At 38.1% G+C, this 22,888-nt stretch overlaps 1 protein-coding gene across 1 annotated transcript in view; it reads left to right on the top strand.

The window, feature by feature from the left end:
• ABCA13 (ATP binding cassette subfamily A member 13) overlaps positions 1–22,888 on the top strand; it is a 407,666-nt gene that overhangs the window by 62,142 nt on the left and 322,636 nt on the right. The window contains exons 14-17 of the mRNA XM_046670200.1: positions 1,077–1,282; positions 2,267–2,406; positions 14,999–15,113; positions 17,772–22,544. Coding sequence (XP_046526156.1) covers positions 1,077–1,282; positions 2,267–2,406; positions 14,999–15,113; positions 17,772–22,544 — 5,234 coding nt within the window. The remainder of the gene's footprint in view (positions 1–1,076; positions 1,283–2,266; positions 2,407–14,998; positions 15,114–17,771; positions 22,545–22,888) is intronic.

A 22,888-nucleotide genomic window follows, 5' to 3' on the forward strand; every position in this document is an offset into this window, starting at 1 on the left:
ACGCTATCCTGGCTGAGAGGGCAGGCAGCCACGGTGTGCAGAGTGCATCATCTGGGGGTCCTTCCAAGTGAGTTGGTGGACCTTAAAGCAGGTGTACGATTTGGAAGCAAGGAGAAATCAGGGGAGGATTCTAGGCAGAGGGAAAGTGTGTGAAAGGCATGCAGGCACGATAAAACATTACCTGTTTGCACAGTTGCTTCTCTGCCCTGGGTTTGTGAGATCTTTGCTGGCTGAAAGCCCATCCCACATTTCTGTGTCTATACAGCCTACTCATAGCGCCCCACAGAGTGGGGACCTGGCAGCACCTGCTGGTGGTGAGAGTGTATTCACAGGCTATATATACATGAGGTAGCCTTTCTGATGGGGCTGAGGTTGTTTATCACTAACAAACACCCCAGAGCTCAGTGGCTTAAAACAAAACACATTTTATTATCTCTCATGACTCTGCTGGGTGGTTCTTCTGAGGTCTTACTGGACATCTCTCTTGTGGTGGCAGTCAGATGGCAGTGAGGCTGGAGTCTGGATGCTCAGCTGGGACACCAGGGTGACTGGAACTGCCTTCCTCCTCTTGAGTCTCAGGGTCTCTCTTCTCCTTGTGGCCTCTCCATGTGGTCTCCCAGCAGAGCAGTCAGACTTCTCATGTGGCAGTCAGGGGGATCCCAGGCAAGATAGTGGGCGTGGGAGCTGCTACTCCTCAGAAAGGCAGGACTGGAACGGGCACAGGTCACTCCTGCTGCCTTTTGTTGATTAACGTGAGTCACAGCCCAGCCTAGATTAATTGTGGGAGGGGAATCCCAAGAGCGTGACTAGCAGGAGGTCTGGTCCATTGGGAGCATTTGGAGGGACATATGGGTCCCATTACCTGATGGGGCTTTATTTTGGTCTATTCACTCAAGCACTAGTAAAGACTCAGGCTAGGACTATTACTTAGGTGATCATAGTACAACAGGGCACAGTCTTTGATGCACAGTTCAAGAGGACCCCTTGTTCCGTGAGAGTAGATAAAGGCCGCATCACAGGTACCCACATTTAATTGCTTTACGTATTACAAGCTTTATGTATCTTCTCCTGATAAGGATCATCTTTTGCAAGAGGTCATTACTGGGCACACAAACATGCCGGTTTCGGTACCTGAAGGATATTTGGGCTGGCGGGAACTGGAGACGCAGCTGTCGGAAGTGGACATTTCCTGTACTCGGCTCTTCCGGCTGCTGGGAGCCAATGTCTCACCTGGGAAAAGTGGCTTTTCTGGTGACTGTAAGGACCAACTAACCTCCACAGTGTAAGTATGTGTTTGATGGAAAACTTCTGAAGGGTTGGAAACCAAATGATTCCAACTGCTTCCTTCTACTCAAGCAACAGGTCAACATAGTATATTCTATTTCTAACGAATAGAATAAAGAGATGCTTAATTTTTTTTATTTTAAAAAAAATTAACCTGAGCCAGCCCCGGTGGCCTAGTGGTTAAGCTCGGTGTGCTCTGCTTTGGCAGCCCAGGTTCAGTTCCCGGATGCGGACCTACACCACTCATCTATCAATGGCCATGCTGAGGTGGCAGCTGACATATAAAACAGAGGAAGATTGGCAACAGGTGTTAGCTCAAGGCAAATCTTCCTCAGGGAAAAAAAAAAAAGGTTAACCTATTTGGTACCATTGGAGAGCATCTAAAAATACAAAATATTAAACAGTTCCTTTAAAGTTTAACTATTGGCTTAATCTTTCACAAGAAATCTAGGACCATTGTTTTGTCCAAGGTGTGGATAAGGACAAGGTTCTTGTTTATTACGTTACTCGGATTCTTGCATTAACTACCAATGGGCGACTTCTATTGGGAGCTGTGTTTCTCCAGAAAATTTGCCTTGTTTTTATTTTATGTCATTGGGAATTATATATGTGATCAATTCTCATTCTCCTTGGCTGCTAGGAAGTTCATAGTCAAATATGTCAAATGGGGAATGTATTTTTCCTAGCCTCAACACTCATTTCATATTGTAGCCTTTAGTTTTCCACTTTATTCTCTCTTGATTTGTTGTGTCTTATATTTTGTGTATTCCCAAAAGTGATTTTCCCTCATTTTTTAAGCCAGATGGGGAATTCTTTGTTTAACAAATGTATATTAAGAAAACTATTTCAAAGATTCTAATTTCTGACATAAGTGGACTGCCAGGCGTTTGTATGTATTTGTATTTAGACGAATTTGTAAGGATTGGTCTTTTGGAAAACTATTATTAAATTTTAGTTTTCTCTGGATTCTTTTTGACTGCAGGATATTTCATACACTTGAAAAAGCACAGTTGTCCTTGGAACAAACCTACTCCTGGAAAGCCTTCACAGAACTTATCAGGAAGACCTGTGAAGTGGCTCGAAGTGTGAATTTGCAGGGAAGTTTCCAGAACAGTCAGTTGGGTAAGCCAGTTGTCTTAACTACAGGAATGTGAGTGTTTTTCCCCTTAAATGTGGCAAAGTGGTTTCCTAAGAGATGATCTATTTTGGTGAAGGGGTGCTTAAAATGGAGGCTCGCCAAACACCATTTGCTGCTGTGATCACGGCGTTCAGTTTCCTCCCATCACTTACAGCAAGGCTGACCGGAAGTCCTAGTTTGACTGCCAGGTTATCCCAGCACAGTCCAACAGTGACCACTTTACTCTCAAAACTGTCCTGTTTGGCTCATAAATACTTAACTGTGCAGACCTATCCTGACCCTGCCCAGGGGTCCAGATGTACCACATGTGGGGCCCTCTCCCTTCAGTTAGCATTGGGTCCCCCCGTACCCTGGGGAGAATAGCCCATGTTGAGAATGAGCCCCTCTTGCTAGCCTCATGAAACCAAAAATTCCCTAAAATATGAGTTTTATAAATTCACAACTACATGACTCACAGGAAATCATTCTGTTCCCCCAAAGGCCCTCTTTTTTGAGAAGATGCCAGCAGAGTGATACTTGCATTTCTGACTCTTCCTGGTCTAGAGCTGTTTATTTCCATCTCTCCTTGGGAAACACGCTCCACCCTGGTTTTCCGTGTGTTGTACACACTCTGTCATTATGGGGTGACCTTGGAACACCTGCATCTTGGACTTGGGGGACTTGGGGCCGGGCTGAGAGTTTCCTGTCCTTTTCTGTGTCCATGTCCACTTAATCTTCTTTCCTTCCTTCCTCCTTGAACTGCTGCTTTTAGAGGCTGCCAGAGAAGCCCCTCTCTGTGGCCCTCCAGGTCAGACCTACCAACCGCAAATCGGGTCTGTGCACTTGCTGCAGGTTACCCTGTGAGGCCCTGCACTTCGTACAGCAGTGCTGGGGGGACGGGAACTTCTCTAGGGAGTCGGCCGTGTCCTCTTGGGTTGAATACTCATCCTACATCTTCACTTTCTGCATCACTACCTTGTATTCCTTTTTTTTTTTTTTTTTGATGAGGAATACTGTCCCTGAGCTAACATCCATGCCAATCCTCCTCCACTTTGCATGTGGACTCTGCCTTGTGGCTTGATGAGCAGTGTGTAGGTCTGTGCCTGGAGTCTGAACCCACAAACCCCAGGCTGCCCAAGCAGAGTGCGTGAACCCAACCACTATGCCACCAGGCCAGCCTCTTGTCCTCCTTTTTATCACTTATTTCTGCCCACTTGTGACCATTGCCAGAAAAACAGGCTACAAAGAATGACATTCAATATCAGCAAGAGGCTGGGTTCAGATGTCTCAATAGTATTGATAGTCACAAACATGTGTTGTGTTTTATGGAAATTGTCATTCAATCCTCATGTCAACCTGTGAGTTGGGTACCACTACAACTTCGTTTTCAGATGACAATACTGAGTCTCAAAGACATTATATTACCTTGAGTAGCTCACAAAACTACTAAGTGTCAAAGTCAAGAATACAAATCCCGGAAGCCTTACTCTGGAGCCTGTAGGCTTACCCACTCCACTTCGCTTTAGACAGATGCTCTCTAGGGACCTAACTCTGCCCAAAGGCTTGCTCCGTTACAGAGATATAGCTCGTGTTGTCAAAGAACTGAGTTTTGTTGATTCTCTCTACTGTACAATTTCTTTCCCATTTCACTAATTTCTCCTTTTATCTTTATTTCCTTCCTTCTACTAAATTTAGTTTGATGGTCTTTTCCTAGCTTCTTGATTTTCAGATTTTCTTTTTTTCTAATAGATGCTTTTAAGGCCATACATTTTCCTTATGCAAAACTCTGGGTATATCCCACACATTTTGATATGTCAGTTTTATTATCAATCAGTTCAAAATTTTCTAGTTTTTATTGTGATTTCTTCTTTGACCCATTGTTATTTAGAAGTACATGACTTAATTTTCAAACATTTAGAGGGCTTTCAAGTTACTTTTAAAAAAAAATGATTTCTAGTCTAATTTTACTTTAGTAAGAGAACATACTCTGAATGTGTCAATCTTTCGAACTCGTTGAGATGTGCTTTATGGCAACATGGTTGATCTTGGCAAATGAATGTGCTCTTCAGAAGAATGTGAATTCTGTCATTGTTGGTGCAGTAGTTTATATATATGAATTAGGTCAAGTACATTAACTGTGTTATCCAAATCATCCATATCTTACCTATTTCTTATCTGCTTGTTCTATCACTTACTCATATAGTAACTAAGGTGGTGGATTTGTCTGCTTTCCTTTGTTTTATCAGTTTTACTATATATAATTTGAGGTTATATTATTAGGAACAAAAAGTTTAAAATCAATCTATGTTCTTACTGGATGGGTTCTTGTATCATTAGAAAATGATACTCTTTTTTCCTAGTATGGTTTTTGCCTTAAAAATCTACATCATCTGATATTAGTATTTGTATTAATATTAGCATCGGTTGGAGTCTAGATACTCAGCTGGGAAGCCACCTCGGTTAAGTTTACTGCTAAGTGTTTTATTCTTTTTGAGGTATTGTAAACGGAATTGTTTTCTTAATTTCCTATTCTGATTATTTATAGTTTTTTTTGTGTTGATTTTGTATGCTACAGCTTTGTTGAATTTATTTATTAGTTCTAAGAGTTCTTTGTATGGAATGTTTAGGATTTTCTGCATATATGCTAATGTCATCTGCAAACAAAGAGAATTTTACTTCTTCCTTTCCTATTTGGATACTTTTAATTTCTTTTTCTTGCCTAGTTGCCCCAGCTGGGACTTTCAGAGCTATGTTGAGTAGAAGTGGCAAAGGTGGCCTCTCTCTCTTTTTTTTTCTGTATTTTTCCTCCTTTTTTTTCTCTCTGTGCTTCAGTCCAGACGGTTTTCTCTGTCTTACGTCCTAGTTCACCAACTCTTTCTTAAGAATGCCTTTAATGTACTATTAAACTTATTCCTTTACTTCTCAATTTCAGTTATTGTAATGTGTTCTAGAATTTTTATTTGATTTTTTTTTGCAGCGTTTATTAAAATCTATACCTGTTAACTCCAAAAACTTGATCTTCTGGGTTTCTGTTTCTATTGTATGTTTTTCTTCTTTCTATCACTTCTTATTGTGTTTTTATATGTGCTTATTTTTGACTGCATTCCAGACATTATGCATTAAAAAAGTATGGAGATAATTTGATACTCTGGATGATGTTTTCATCCTTCAGGCAGGCTTTTTTTGTTTCTGACAGGCAGTTAGAGAAAAGACATACCCTAATTCAGCCAGAAATTGAACTCTTTGTAAGCATGGTGTCCGTGTTTGCGAGAGCTGGTGTATTTCTTGTCTGCTCTGACTACTAGGGTGTAACCCTCTGGATTCCCAACCTGAAGCCATGGTGTTTACCAAAGGCATTTTTTCCTCAGCTGCCCCTGAATTCCAGTTTCTTTCCTGGTCTTGTGAGACTTTTGGAAGCTCTGTTCGCTTTCTCAGCCTCTCAGCCCTTGCTTTTGCTTTTGGAAGTAGCACTTGCCTTCAGTGGAAAAATGGCTCCAAATTCTGGGCCTCGTGACTTCCTTCTTCTTCTGGATGCTGGCCCCACAGACTCCTACTGCCTTGTAAGCTCTCTGATACCTTTCAAACAGATTTTAAAAATCTTTTGACCCCTCCTCTAGAGGTTTAGATGTCTAGACTGAAACAGTCTAGCCTGCCACATGCGGAACTGCCTGTTTCAGTTTAGTCTTCAAAGTGGATGTGTCCCTAACATGTAGGGGACAGAGGAAAGCTTCTGTTTATGGCTTGATGGTTGAGCCTTGACAAACTCTTAGAGGGTGAATAGCGAGATGGTAAAGAGCTTGGATGCTGCGATCAGTCTGATTAGTTTGAAATCTTGGCTCTGCCACTGGCCAGCCATATGATTTGGAAGCTTCAGTTTCCTCCTCTAGAAATAAATATAATAATATGAGGATTAAATAGTTAATACTTGAGATAGTGTGTGGAACACGTTAGTATGTAATGAACAATAAATATTAAGTATGTAATGAACAATAAATATTAAGTATACATTCCTTGGTGTGTCATGGCCATGTTACTTGGGGCCAGGTGCTTTAGAGAGAAAACCACTTCCACGTTTCTACAAGGTAGAAGCACGCAAACCAGTGGGTGAGAGTTTTGAGGTCAGAATTAGCCCTGTCCCCTCCACTCTCATTCTTCTCTTAAGAGGCAGCCTCATTTAGCTCAGCACTTTGACCTTTTCATTTCTAAATACTGTGCCTGTTCCAGTCCTTGCTTTTTTATAGTTTGCTATTATTTAATGACTTCCCACTGTGGAAAGTGAGGACTACTTTTATATGCCCCTCTTTTCCTTACATATTTCTCCTCCTCCACCTTACCAGTGTTGTTTCATCACATTCTGGTTAATTCAACACTAAGGGTATACAGAGCTATGTCTATGTGAATAGTGTTCGTATCTGAGTTGTGTGGCAAACCAGTTACATATGCTTTCTTACATCCTCTTCTGTTTTTCCTGAGTCAGTAATGTCTCGTAGATTTCCTTTGATAGTTTGCTATGCATTTAACCCAAGCCTTCAAAACTTATATACTCTAATATCAATATTCTAAAAAATATCAGATGGTCTCTAAGTGTCCTCCTTTCTTTTTCCTGTTGGCTTGGCCCTCTTCAGTGTTCATACTCCAGTTGTCATTTGGTGGTCCTCTAGGCCTGGGAACCCCTTCCTGGGAACCCCCTTACCTTCCTCCTGGGGATCCCTTCTCTGCTTTTCTGTGTTGTGTTGGAGTCCTGGTTCCTGAATTCTGTGTTTTCTGTTCCTTGGTTTACAATCTTGTTCTAGAGAAGCATGTCTTCCAGTAACTTTCTCAGAGGACACTGGAGGTAAATCCATTTTTCAGATCTTGCATGTTTGATAATGTCTTTCCTTTAGTCTTGAACTTGATTGGTAATTTAGTTGAGTATAAACATGTAACTCTGAAATTAGTTTGCATTTCATACTCTGACATATCGGGGCTATGGATTGATCCCCTCAGTGCGTGAGTATTTTAGGCAGGACCAGAGCCTCTGAGCCGATTGCTTTCAGCTGTGAGCCACACTCTCTAAGGACCCCAGTGTACCTGACAACTATTTTTATTCACTATGTGTCACAGCTTGAAAAATTTGAAAACTATGTTTAGCTTATAGTGATCCTATTGAGAAACTCTTCGTGTTAAGACTCTCAATCCTTTATATATACCTTTTTTTCCCGTTCTCATTGGTAGATTTTAGGATTCTTTGAGTCCCAGTATTCTGAAATTTCATGAAGACTTAAGTTAGTATTTGACTTAAAAAAAATACACTGTGTTGTATATGCAGTGGGTCATTTTTACCTGAAAATAAGCATTTTGGAAAATGTGTTTGTAACATTTCTTTGATAGTCTCAAACCCGACATTATCTCTTTTCTTTTGAGAATTCCTGGTAGGCGTCAGGTAAACATCTTGAGTGATCCTCTAACTTCATAATCTTTTAGAATATTTTCTCTTCAAATTTCTGGAATATTTCCTCAGTTTATTTTAAAACACTTCTATTTAATTAAAAATTTTCAATCATATTTTAAATTTCCAAGAATATTCTTGTTCTGAGGAGATTCATTAAAAATAGCTTTCTGCTCTTGTTGCATCTTTTATCACCCTGAGATATTCCTTTATTTTAAAGTTTGTATCGGCATTTTCTGTTTCTTCTGAGCCTATTTTTCTGTTTGTTGTGATCTCTGTCTTCCGTATGGAAACCTCCCTCGGGGGCTGATGATGCTCGGCTGCCCAACCACGTGTAAGAATGAGGCGCTGAGATGCTGATGAGAAGTGCGATGTGCACAGGGGTGGCTTCTCAACTGAGGGCCTCCCTCTGGGGTGATCAGGCAGAAGCCAGTTTTCCATGAGGGGATCTCCAGCTGTTGGGAGACATGTTCATCTTTCCTCTTGGGTGGGTCAATTTCTCCAAAGCAGAATTCTCCAAATTCTTGCTAACAGTGCGTGGGTTGGAAGGAATAGGCCTGACTACCAGCATTCAGGAAAAAAGAGAGGAGATGAGAACTTCACTGTGGAAATAGAAAGGTTGAATTAATCCCTAACATATCCACTAATGGTGTGCCGTCCACACCGTCAATGTGTCTGGTACTGCAAGGTCAGAACCAGCCTAGCTCCATTTCTCCAGCTTTGTAAACCTCTGGTCTTCTACTGACACAGCGGAGGAGGAGTTGCCTGGCTGGGGTGATGGAGAGATTGTGTGTTAAGATTTCTTGTTATTAAAATTTTTATCCAAAGCAGTCTGTCCAGTTTTAGTTCCACTGTTCAAACTTAGATTCAGACATTTGTACCTACAATTCGTGAGACTTTTGGAGACTCTGCGAAGAAAATCAACTTCCCTCTTTTTGGCTTCAGCTTTGCTTCTCTGCTCTGCCGTACGCCCCTTGCTCATTCGCTTCCTCCTCAATGTTGATCGCTCTCATCTGCTGCTGTTTCCTTTCCCATTCTTTCTATCTACGGGATTATACACTTTTTATTCTCTAGTGCCGTTTTAGTGGTTTGGAAATGAGTGGAGATAAATGCATGTGTTTGATCTTCCATGTTTAACTGGAAGTCTTCTGGGAAAAGTTTTAACATTTAAAGAATTCCAAAATCAGAATGGGCTCCCTCAACATTTTCCTGTTACTGGAGATAGTCAAGAAGAGGCTAGATGTCTGTTTAACTAGGCTGTTGTAGCAGAAGTTCAGCCATTACAAGGATGAGGACCACTTTTAACTGGAGACAGCATGGCTTGATGGAGAGTCCCAAGGGAGCCCCAGTTAGTGCGAGAGATGGACAATAGAGATGGAGTGTCAGCAAAGAGTGTTGATGTACAAAGCAGGTAATGACTTTAGTTGTTTGCACCAGGACTTGGAGAATGAGGAGAATTTAATGGGTAGAAACTGTGAGAGAAGAGTGTTCAAATACTTATGCGGTCTAGTCCCTTCAGTCACCTCCAACTCACAAATCTTTCCATATTGAACTTACTTAAATATTAAGGCTTTGGGTAATGAGTGTAGTGTAAAACAATTTTGATTATCATATGAAGACATGGATAGTCACCACTAGGGCGAGATGAATAATAACCGAGGTAAATTAGTAGACCACGGGCTCTTTTTTGCCTGTGTTGCACGTATTATACACACCTGCTTCACTTACATCCCTGCCACTCAAAGTGTGGTCCCTGGACCAGCGCCATCAGCATCACCTGGGAGCTTGCTAGACATGCAGAACTTTGGCCCCATCACAGACCTACTGAGTCAGAATATGCATTTTAAGAGGACACCCAGATGATTTCTAAGCATAAGAAAGTTTGAGAAGCTCTGGTTTACATGAATAATAACAGAACAAGTTTGTTGATAGGCATCCAGCTTTAGGTTATACACTCTGTATTTCCGTTTCTTCTTTAAGGAACAAAACCAAACCAACTGCATGTGGTAAATAGAGACACTAATTAAGTATTCTAATAAAGAGATTCTGCTGTATTATTTAGATGATGGAGTGTAATTTTATCATGCAGATAACACATGCACTAGTGTGGTATATTGGCATGGGTTTTGGAAGCAGATGGAAGCTTCTGAAACATTGCTTCTGACACAGATTTTATTGAGCAGGTCACTGGGCTTCTATCATAATCGGTTTTATCCTTGGTAAAATAGAAGTTTTATGGCCTGCTTTACTGGGTTCTTACAAGGACTAAATACGATAATGTATGTAAAATGCCTAGCACGGTACTTCTAAGCATATGCAATAGATATTAGTCCCCTTTTCTTCTCCATAGAAATGAGTGCCAGGAAGATAATGCATCACAAACAACAGCCAGAGAATTTCTATGGTGGATTATGTTTTCTTCTTTTGTTTAAAAAAGTTATTTGATATGGCTTTGTTTCCTGGTAGCATTAACCTTTTTTTAACCTGATGTTAATCACACACACCTGTGCTAATTTTCAAGCTTGTTACCAGCTTTGTTCCCTTAAACATTTATAAAATTATATATAGTGAAAGCCAGTCTATTTCAGCGGGAACTCAGTGAAGTACAAAAGGCACAAGTTTCATGTAATTTTGCTTCTGAATTAGGTGCTAGACAGGTTAAATTACTTACATCAATTAGAAAGATTTCTTTCTTTAAAAACAAAAACAGGTTTATTGAAATATAATTGACGTCCAACAAACCCCACATATTAAAAGTGTACACTTTGTTAGGTCTGACATATGTATATATCCATGAAACTATCACCACCTTTGAGAGAGTGAACATATCCATCACTCCCAAACGTTTCCTCTTGCTCGTTGTAATCCTTGCTGCTGTCACTTCCAGCCCCCAGCTCCTGTCCCCAGGCAACCACTGATCTGCTGTCACTATTGATTGGTTTTCATTTCTTAGAAATTTACATAAATGGAATTATACAGTATGTACTCTTATTTGATGTCTTTTACTCAGGAAAATTATTTAGAATTAATTAGTTTAAGCCTCATTCATGTGGTAGCATGTTCATTTCTTTTTATTGCTAAGTAATATTCCATTGTATGGAGGTATCACAGTTTGTCTATCCAACCACACAATTCACAATTGGCTTGTTTCCTGTTTTTGGTTATTGCAAATAAAGCTGCTGTGAACATTCTTGTACAGTCTTGCATGGAATATTCTTTCTTTTCTTTAGAAGTAAAATGCCTGGATTATATGGTATGTGCATGTGTAACTTTTTAAGAAACTGGCAAACTGTCTTTCAAAGCTGCTGTGCCATTTTACACTCCTAACAGTACTGTAAGAGAGTTCCAGTCTCTCCACATTCTCACCAACACTTTGTATTGTCAGTTTTAAAAGTCTTAGCCATTCTAATAGGTGTGTGGTGGTATCTCATTATGGATTTAATTTACATTTATGAGTAATGATTTTGAACATCTGTCTTTTCTTGTGCTTATGTGCTATCTGTATATCTTTAGTTATGAATTGTCTATTGAAATCTTTTTCCCACTTTTTAAATTGGGTTGTGTGTTTGTTATTGAGTTTAAAAGTTCCTTGTGAATGCAAGATACAAGCCCTTGGTCAGATATATGCTTGGCAGATGTTTGCTCCCAGGATCTGGCTTGTCTTTGCATTCTTCTTAACAATGTCATCTATGAGCTGAAGTTTTCATTTTGATCTTTTTTCTTTTTTCGGTGGATCATGCCTTTCGTATTACAGCTAAGAAATCCTTGCTAACTCTTTGCTAACTCACAGGTGTTTCTCCTATGTTTTCTTCTAGAAGATTAACAGCTTTAGGTTTTAAATTAGGTCTAGGATGCACTCTGAGTTAATTTTTATATGAAGTAGGTGTATATTGAATTTTGTTTTTATTTATTTTTTTTGCGTATGGAGATCCAATTGCTCCAGAAAAATTTGTCATGAAGATAATCCTTTCTCCACTGAATTACCTTTGTACTTTTGTTAAATAAGTTGTCCAGACACAGAAGTGTGGGTCTTCTCCTGCACTGTTTCTTCTGTTTCAGCGATGTATTCATTGATCTTTACACCAATATCACACAATCTTGATTATTATAGCTTTATAGTAAGTCAGGTAATGGTAGCCTCCTAACTTTCTTCTTCTTTTTAAAAATGCTTTTAGCTATTCCAGGTGATTTGCATTTCTATTTGAATTTTAGAATCTACTTGTCAATTTCTCAAAATTCTGCTAGAATTTTAACCAGGATTGAATTGAATCTATAGGTAAACTTAGGGAGGATGACTTTTTACCATATTCAGTCTTCTGATTCACGAGCAGAGTGTATCTCTCCATTGATTTATGTCTTACTTTTCCTAGCAATTTCTTGTAGTTTTCATTGTAGACGTCTTTCATATCTTTTGTCAGATTTACAGAATCTGTAGTAATATCACCTCTCTCATTTTTTTTTTGTCAGTAATTTGTGCTTTTCTTTTTTCTTGATCACTTTGCCTAGAGGTTTATCAATGCTAGTGATCTCAAAGAATTAGCCTTTGATTTTGTTAATTTTTTTCTATTTCCTTACTTTCCACTTTGATCTTCATTATTTTCTTTCTTCTACTTACTTTCAGTTTAACTGACTCTTCATTTCCTGTTTCCTAACATGGAAGTTGAGGTCATTGATTTGAAACCTTTGTTCTTTTCTAATGTAGGTGTTTAATGGTATACATTTCTCCCTAAGTATTTTTTTCAGTAGCATCCCACAAATATTGGCATATTGTGCTTTCATTTTCATTCTGTTTTAATGTGCTTTTTTGTTGTTGTTATTGAGGATGATTCGCCCTGCGCTAACATCCACTGCCAATCTTCCTCTTTTTTGTATATGTGAACTGCCACCACAGAATGGCTGCTAACAGACAAATGATGTAGGTCCATGCCTGGGAACTGAACCAGGGCCACCAATGCAGAGTGCACTGAACTTGACCACTAGGCAACCGGGGCTGGATCTTAAAGTACTTTTAAATTTATCTTTTCATTTCTCTTTTGATCCATTAGTTATTTAAAAGTGTGTTATTTAGTTTCCAAATATGTGGGATTTCCCAGGTACATTTCTATTATTGATTTCTAATTTAATTAGTAAGTGAACATCCTTGGTATGACTTTAATCCTGTTAAATTTATTGAGATTGTTTTATGGGCTAGAATACGATCTCCCTTGGTAAATGTTCCATGTACACCTGAGAAGAATGTGAACTATGTTGTTGTTGGTTGGGGACATCCATGAACATCAATGAGATCAAGTTGCTTGATAGTGTTGGACAAATCTACATCCTTACTGATATTTTGTTTTCCTGTTCAGTCAGTCATATGGAGAGGGGTATTGAAGTCTCCAACTATAATTGTGGATTTCTCCTTATATTTTCTCAGTTTTTGTCTCATGTGTTTTGAAGCTCTATTATAATGTGGATGACCATTTAGAATTATGTTTTCTTGATTAATTGATACCTTTATCATTACAAAATTATGATGATAGCATCATCTGACATCTACTTGTTCTGATAGCTTTCCTTCAATTAGTGTTAATGTGATATTTCTTTTCCATCCTTTTACTTTTAACTTATTTATGTCTTTTATTTAGTGCATTTCTTACTAGTTGGGTCTTGTTTTATCTAATCTGACAAGTTTTACCTTTTAATTGGGGTATTTAAGCCATATAATATAAACTAAATAGTATAGACTATTTTCTGTGATTAATGCTTTTCTCTGCTAATTCTACTTGAATTTTGTCCATTCTTGGTCAGGTTTTTTTTTTTTCCCCAAAGAAATTCTTTCAATTTTTTTTCTTTTTGGCTGGGAAAGATTCACCCTGAACTAACATTTGTTGCCAATCTTCCTTTTTTTTTTTAAAGATTTTATTTTTTTTCCTTTTTCTCCCCAAAGCCCCCCAGTACATAGTTGTATATTCTTCGTTGTGGGTCCTTCTAGTTGTGGCATGTGGGACGCGGCCTCAGCGTGGTTTGATGAGCAGTGCCATGTCCGTGCCAGGATTCGAACCAACGAAACACTGGGCTGCCTGCAGCGGAGCACGTGAACTTAACCACTCGGCCATGGGGCTAGCCCCCAATCTTCATGTTTTAAAAATTTCCCTCTCTGAAGCTCCAGTACACAGTTGTATATTCTAGTTGTAAGTCCTTCTTGTTCTTTTATGTGAGCTGCCACCACAGTATGGCTACTGACAGACAAGTGGTGTGGTCTCACGCCTGGGCTCTGAACCCAGGCTGCTGAATGGCAGTGCACTGAACTTTAACCACTAGGCCATCAGGGCTGGCTCTGGGTCAGTTTTGATTGATTATTTTTTCTCCTAAATATGGGTCGCATTTTCCTGCTTCTTTGTGTACCTGGTAATTTTTGATTGGATGCCAAGTATTATGACTTTAGTCTTGTTTTGTGCTTGTTATTTTGCTTTCCTATGTTCTTGAAAACAGTTTGATTCTTTAGGGTACCACCTTTAGGATTTGTTAGGCAGGACTGAAGCAGAGCTCAGCGTGGTTGTAAGTATTCCCCACTACTGAGGCAAGACCCTTTTGCATCTTCTCCTCAATGTCTAATGAGTCATGGACCATTCAAGTCTGGCTAAGGGAAATGTTCTTGGCCCTGTGTGTTGGCTGGAAACTTGTCTTTAATCCTTTTGAGAGGGTCTTTCCCTGGTCTCAGGTAGCTTCTTCACATGCATGGTTTGGTTAGCCCTCAGCTGAACACTTGAAGGAGGCATCCAGCAGGTAATCCTGCTGTGCTGCTCTCTCCTTTCTGGTCTCCGTCCTGTTACTCCACTGTCTTTTAGGTTCTAAACTTCATCCCCTGAATTCAAGATGTCCACCAGCTCCAGCTTAGTTCCTCCTTCCTGAGTCATGGCCAGAACACTCTCTTAAGGTGGCAAGAAGGATAATTGTAGGTGTCATCTTGATTGTTTTGTGTCTTTCATGGATCACTGTCCTATGTTTCTCGAGAGCCAGAGGTACTTCATCCCGGCCAGAAGAGGAGGTCACATCAGAAGGATTAATAACCCTCTTCTGTTATATTTTCAGCCATGTTAACCAAACCACTATAGCATTTTTCACTTTATTAGATTTGACTGTTACATCCAACTTGAAATCAACATATGAAATGCCTTTCTATTTAGCTTTCTCTGAGGAATCTCCTTGTTATGAAGAAAATATGGATTGGAAAATCATCAGTGATAATTATTTTGCATTTTTGAATAACTTACTCAGGTCTCCAATAGCTTCCATATCCAGGTAAGTTTGCAGAATTCAACTCCCACTTCTTGATTTAACTATTATCTGAAAATAAGCAAAACCTAATTTAAGATACACTAGCTTTCAAGTGTGAGATCCTGATTTAGCTACTGACTCAATATTTCATATTAGGTCTCAATAAATATTTGTTTCACAGAATATATGACATGTTTCCATAGATTTTGAAAGGAAATGCAGATTATAGTAATAAGATTTTCCTTCAAAAGCATGTTTTATAATAGATACTCCAAAAATAAAATCTTTCTTTGAAAATTTGTCTTATCTAGTTGCTTAGACTTTAGGCATGATTGAAGATTCTGTTCATTCTGGAGACTTTTGGGAGAGAAGTGATCTTTGGAACTAAATCTGCCAGATTATATACTGCTCTGTTACTTCAGCACATGCATTGAAATGGAAATTTTTATGTATAATTATGGATATTGTGTATAGTTTAAAAGCGCACTGTATTGTTTGCGGATTGTGTTGTGACACGATGGGGCAGAGGCTTGGCATTAAAGCCGTAGCTCTTAAATTTGGGAATGGTTCAAACTTATCTGGGAAGTTTGCTGAAAATACAATATGCCTGGACCTTGCCCCAGACATGCTAAGTCTTGCCTACATACAAGACTCAGGTTTCTACAGACTTAACAAATTCTACAGGCGGTTCTGGTACACACCAAAGTTTAAAAACCATTCTGCAACAGTTTTCTAGACCTGAGATTCATCACACTTGGGGAAACTTTTTAAGCTCAGTCTTAGTGGACAGGAAGAAGGAGAATGAAATGGACCCTCCAGAGAATCAGTTCCTTACTCATGTCAGATTTATGATAACTTACTGTCCTGACAGTCTGAAATATTTAATAGCTCTAGAAAGACAGCAACAAAACTAGCCTATATATGCTCCAAGGGCATGATTACCTTTATGTCTGTAGACCCATAGCAGCTAGCACAGCATATTTCATGATAGATGCTACATAACTAGATGTTGCCTTAATGAATGAATGAATGAATGAATGAATGAATAAGAATTGATATTAAGTGCCATTAGTATTAAGAAAGCTGAGCTTGAAATGAGAAAACCTGGGCCATATCCCGTTCCTATAATATAATAGCAGCGTGAATCTGCTAATTGAGAAAACATTCTGAAATCTTTCCATTTCCAAGAAATGGAAATAATGATGTGTACCTCAAAAGGCTGTTGGAGGAATGAACTGAGATTATAGTTGTGAAAGTGCTTCATAAATTGTAAAGTGATCTAAAAGGGTACGGCAACATTACTCCTAGTAATACTGGTTCCACTTCAGCTGTTACTCAAACTACTATTACTTCTCCGTGACCTCTCAGCTCCCAATACAAAACACAATAGTTTTGTATCCTACTCTGTCAATACACCATTACTTGCGTTGTAGCTGTGCATACATTTCTGCACAGGGCTGTATTTGAGCAAGATTCATATTGAATTCCTAATAGCAGAGCTTTCTTTCTCCTGATGGAAATTTTTCCCAGGAAATGTTTTTAATGTTTCATGGTTCAAAGTAGCCACTCTCTGTCTACAAATAACAATACAGTACATTAAGCCTGCATTTTTTCCTTCTCTCAGACCCCAGCTATGCGAGAGGAAAGCACCATTCCTACATTTGATTAATCCTGTTTCTATCCTACGCCAGACAGTGTGTTATAAAACAAGATTACAGAGTTAAAGAAGTTTAGAAAGTAATTCACCCTTTAAGGGATTAATGGCCAATACAGGTCAAAATCCCTTATCTGCAAATTCTGAAATCTTAAAAAGTCTGAAAATTGAAGCTTTTCTTATGGTTGACATCACTACTCATTCCGCAGACTTAGGTGTTGAATCTGTTGACCCCACACATTGAGCCCATTCTCAGGTTTCACTGCAGAAGTGTTACTGAGTTGACAGAGAGGTTGCCCAGTCCCCACTGATCAGGGGGACATGAATATATATCTTAAAGTCTGAAACACATGGGGCCCAAGGATTTCAAAAATGGACTTGTAGCTCATAAGTTAGTGGAAGTGAGTAACTTCTCCAAATGCGGACTTCTTTTGCAAGTGTGGACTTGTCTTAACCCCTGAGTTATTCCTTTGAGAACTCTTTGTATTTTAAAGATAAACACCTGGAGAGAAGGTGCACCATCTAACATTATGAGTTTCTAATAGTGGGAAGTATGGTATTGTTGAAAGAGCACAGGAATCGCCTTCTAGAATGGGGAGAATCCCAATAGTTGTCTTTAAATCATACAGGGGCAGTTTCTGACGCATCTAGCCATTCGGACAACCTCTATCGCCAAGACTTTCTGAGACGAAATAAGGAATTGAATTGTAAAATTCTTCTGACATAAATAACAAACTAATCTGTAACAATCATACATCTGAACTCATATAGTAAAGTAATTTAAAATGCCTTGTTTTGGGTGCAGAAAGCAGATTTTAAGAAATATATGCATCTGCATTACGGATTTCTAAAACACTTCTGAATGCTCACATTCATTTAATTCCCATTGGGAATATATTGTCTAGTAAATATTTCATTTAAATTTTACTTTAAATAAGCCTAAGTATTACCTTGAAAATTTGATAAATTGAATTTGTCTTGAATTTATTTATTTTTTTGATACTAAAATAATTCTGTTAATATTGTAGGGTCTTTCATTCCACAAAGGAACTTCTAATGATGGAAAAGAAGTTGCATACCCTTGAGGATGAGCAAATGGACTTTCTTTTATCATTCGTGGGAATTTTGGAGAAATTATTATTGCCTAATCCTTTCAATTCATTCAGTGTTCCCAAATTCCATAACCTCCTATCTCTCACTGAGGCTATTCTGAATACAAGTCATTTGTGGAGTAATCATTTAGAAAGTTTAGAGATCGGTTTATCTGCTATTGATATTCAAAAACTTGTGGACTTTGGCAAAGAAATGATTGAAAAAACACAAACTCTTGAAAGTCTCTGGATAAGGAAAGAATCAAGAAATATTTTGAGATTTATGGAATTAATACTTTTTGAAATTAATCCCAAGCTACTAGAATTGTGGATATATGGCATTTCAGGAGAAAGAGCTAAATTAGAAACTTTGTCTACACTTATAAATTTTTCTGTTCCAGAAGATGAGATGAGTCTTAGTAAAAGCTTTAACTTTTCCCAGTTGTTCCATTCAGATTGGTCTAAATCACCAGCTGTGAAAATGGATTTTGTACATTTAAGTGAAACTGTAATAAATAGTCTCTATGAATTTGGATTTCTGAGGCAGGAAGAAGTCTCAGAAGCTCTGGACATAGTCTATGCTATAAGGAATGCATCCCATCTTTTCTCAGCTCTTTCTGAACCTCAAAAACAAGAAATTGATAAAATTTTGACTCATATATATCTAAATGTCTTCAAGGACAAAGATTCAGCTTTACTTCTGCAAGTTTATTCTTCATTTTACCAACATATTTATAAATTCTTGAGCATTCAGAGTAGAGAGTCTTTGCTATCTGTCCTTACACAAATCTCAGAACATATTTTGGATATCATAAAGCAATTTAATTTCCAAAACATCAGTAAAACATTTGCATTTTTACATGAGACAACGGGGGTTCTTGAGGGAATTTCTGAAGTGTCTTATTGTCAGCAATTGCTTTCAATTTTTAACTTTTTGGAGCTCCAAGCCCAATCTTTGATGTCGACAGAGGACCCAGGACTGGAAGTAGTCCACGCTACTTTGACTGGTCTCAAACAGCTGTTCATAGTAGACCAAGATTTCCGTATTTCTTTATTTCAATATATGAGCCAACTCTTCAATGGATCAGTAGAAGGCCTGCTGAGTAATGAATGCTTTGCTTTGGATAATAAAAGCATTTCTTCTGTTAATTATTCAATAGGTGGAGGGTCTTCATTTATTCTTCCGTGGGCACAAATTCTTTCAAACTTCTCAGCAAATGGCAATGTGTTCAATGAGTTCACGGCTGTTCACTGTACTGTTTCATGGCTTCAAATGTGGACTGAAATCTGGGGAAGCATATCTCAAATATTCAAGTTTGACATGAATGTTTTCACTCCTCTTCATGTTGGTCTCACTCAGCTTTTGGATGAATTGGAAAATGATGTGAAAATTTCTAAAAGCTGCCGGGGAATATTTCCCACCCATCGCCCTGCTCAACTCATATTAAATTTGTTTAAAAATGTAACTCAAGCAGATGGTTTCCATGACTGGGATGATTTTCTGAATCTCAGGGATCTCTGGGTAGCATTAGGTGATGCGTTAGTTAGAGTAAAGTCGCTTAACCCAGACCAAATAGAAAAATCCCTTTTCACCTTGGAAACTGCCCTGCGTCAGCTAAAGGCACTTCCGTTAAACACAAATTCAAGCAGAGAGTTTTTAAATTCTCTGCTTGGTATTTTCATTGAGCTAAGCAATACCTCAGAATATGTGGATAGAAATGTACATTTGATAAATCGCTTTCTTTCAAATAACCTCACAAATTATGGAGTAAAGTTTGAAAGTGTCATCATCAAGTTAAGAGAAACAATGTTATTTCTTGGAAATGTGTCACATGACCAAGATTTGTTGTCCTGTGCTGATATTTTTCACAATGTTACTGAGTTTGTTTTGGAAGATGGCTTATTATATGTAAATACTTCACAGAGGACATTACATATTCTGGCAATGTTAAATTCCACATTTTCCTCTGAGGACACAATTAGCAGACTGAAAGGATGCATTGCGTGGGTAGATGTCATAAACCATCTGTACTTGATGTATAATTCCAGTTTTTCACAAGGCCATCTTCAGGGTATTTTGGGGAGTTTCAGAGATGTGGAAAACAAAATTAACTCTACGTTGAAGCTTATTACTTGGATGTTAGATATAAAGGAACAGCGTTGTTCATTGAATAAGTCAAATATAAATTGTGTGAATATTAACTTGAAAAATATAACTGACTTTCTAAATTTTATACTTACTGCAGTCTTTGAAAAAGCAAAGGTACCAAAATTTGAGATTTTATTAACTCTTTTAAATGACTCCACAAACCAAGTAAGGATGATTATCAACAACTTAACAAGAGACTTTGATTTTGCATCTCAATCCAACTGGACACATTTTACTGAATTAATTCTAAGACCCATAGAAATGTCAGATGAAATTCCTAGCCAATTTCAAAATATTTGGCTGCGTTTAGTAGCTCTGGGAAAGGAAATTCAAAAACTTATGAAAGATATTTCTGCTAACATCCTGGAAAATAACTCCTCTTCTAAAGCAGAAAGATTTCTAAATAGATTTGCTATCAATCCAAAAGAAAAAGATATAAACAGTTTAGGCAATTCTTTTTATCATTTAGCTAGTTACTTTGCCTTCAGTTTGCCTCATGATCTCCAAAATTCATCACAAACAATTCCACATGAACTAATGAAAGCTGTGGGTCTTGGTATTCAACTGATTAGGGATGTGTTCAACTCCCTCCTGCCCTCAGATCATCACAGTATTCTAGAAGATCCAGGTAATATTCAAGTTTTAAAGAAGGTGACTTCTGTCCTGCGCACTCTCAAGAAGACAGACACAGACCTGCTAGTAGGTCAACTTGAACAAATTAGTGAAGGCCTGGTGGATTTCTTTAAGAATATCAGTAGATTGGGTACTGGCAATATGGGAGTCGATTTGCTTGTTGGCTTGATGGAAAAATTTGTAGACAGCTCACATTCTTGGAATGTAAATCATCTGCTGAAACTCTCACGCCTGTTTCCGAAAGATGAGGTTAACGCTGTGGTAGATGTGTATTACGCGCTACCTCCTGCCGTGAGGCTCCTGAAGAGAGTCGTTGACAAAAATGTCACGGAAGCCCTCAAGGATGTCTATAACTTCACACTCTTCCATGGCATAAGCATTTCAAATGTCACCAAGGAAGACTTTGCTGTTGTGATAAAAGCTTTTTCGGACACAATTGAATTAATATCAGAAAGACCAGGTATTCTTTCAGAGGCTTTAACTTGCCTTCCTGTGGTTTGGTGCTGGAATCACACAACTTCTGGATTTCAGCAGAACCCAAAGTTAGAAGCCTGTAAGGCCCAGGAGCTCATGTCTTCTTCCTTTTATAGCAAAGTGGCCAGTATACTTGAGCTCCTCCACCTGTCTCCCCCGGGTGAGGTTTCACAATGCTCCAATGAAAGCTCACAGATGGAAATAACTAGGAAAATGGTCTGTGTAATTCATGAATTGATGGACTGGAATTCCATTCTTCTCAAGCTGTCTGAAGTCTTGCATATTAAAACTTCACTTGTGAAAACTGTGCAAGAATTTTGGAGTAAGATACTACCATTTGTCTTCTCTTCTGGAAATCAAAGCAATGACAGCATCTCTAAACTTTGTCCCCATGGTCCCATAAAGCAAGTTGCTTTGAAAATCATAGAAAAACTTAAAAATATCAACTTTACTAAAGTGGTGTCAGATAAAAACATTCTTGATAAGCTAGCTAGTTTAAACCAGATCTTTAATGTTAATGAAGACACAGAGGCATCTGTTCGAAATAATATTTCCTTAAATTTGGAAAGGATAATAAACTCTATTTCTAGGGATCAGAGCCTAGAAAATAGTACTCATTCTCTAGTCTCTTCATTCATGATGTTTCTGAATACAAACCTTACAGGTGGTAGTTTAGAAGCACTTTCAAGTTTTGTTAAAAAGAGTGAAACAACTTACAGCTTTGACGAACTATGGCTTGAATTTGAACAAATCATGAAAGATCTAACCCACGACTTTAATATCGGACTCCTGTTCTCTGAAGTTAACAAAAAAATTCAAATTATTAATTCAGTAGCTCTTCAAAACATAACTTTGCAACTTGCACATTTTTTGGAAAGGCTAGGTTCATCATCATTGAAGGCATTAGAAATTATTGAAGATTTTCTATTGGTCACAAAAAACTGGCTTCATAAATATGCAAATGAAGAATACTTCAGAATGATACAAACATTTCTTCTGCTGGCCAATGAGAGTTCAACTGATGATGTAGCTTTGTTAACTAAAGACGTTACTACCTTTTTGGATTATCTCAAAAACATTTCTAGAAAAGGTGATTTTGATGTTTCCCTTCTTACTCATCTGCTAAACCAAGAACAGCTAACTAATTTCTCAGTTTTTCAGTTACCTTTTGAAAACTCCCTAATTAATTCAACCAGTAACTTAGCCGGGAGTTCTCAAGAAGCAGCCTCCAATTTAAGTGATACTGACCTTCAAATAATGAATTTCATTAACTTCACCTTGAACCATACATACTCAGAAAATGGTGAGAGAATAATTCTCCCTCCAAGAAGCATGGTGAATTTCCTGGAACAGCTTTTGAAAACAATCTTCTCCTTTTTACTAAAGGAAAATTCTGAGAGCAAAATATCTCTTCTGCTAAAAGACTTCCACAAAGATGTCATTGCAGAGATGAGGTGAGTCGACTGTTGCTTTGTATAGTACACGTGCTGATTATACATTACAATCCACTTTACTTCCTGGAGTATATAAATGTCAATAACAGCACTAGAACTTAACATCTTTGAATGACCTTTGAAGTGAATTTTGTCTTAGTGAACATTTTATTAAAATGTCAAGGTAAAATAATTTTGGTGATTGTCATCTAACTAGTAAATGTATATAAACATAACCCCTGGTAATTAATCACATAGTATGCTTTCTTACATGTGCGGATTATGAAAATATGAAATTCTATTTTATATGGAACTGAAAAATTAGTTTTTATATATGTATATACATATATGTCATGGTCATAATT

Source organism: Equus quagga, chromosome 8 (assembly GCF_021613505.1).
Source record: "Equus quagga isolate Etosha38 chromosome 8, UCLA_HA_Equagga_1.0, whole genome shotgun sequence".
NCBI lineage: Eukaryota > Metazoa > Chordata > Mammalia > Perissodactyla > Equidae > Equus > Equus quagga.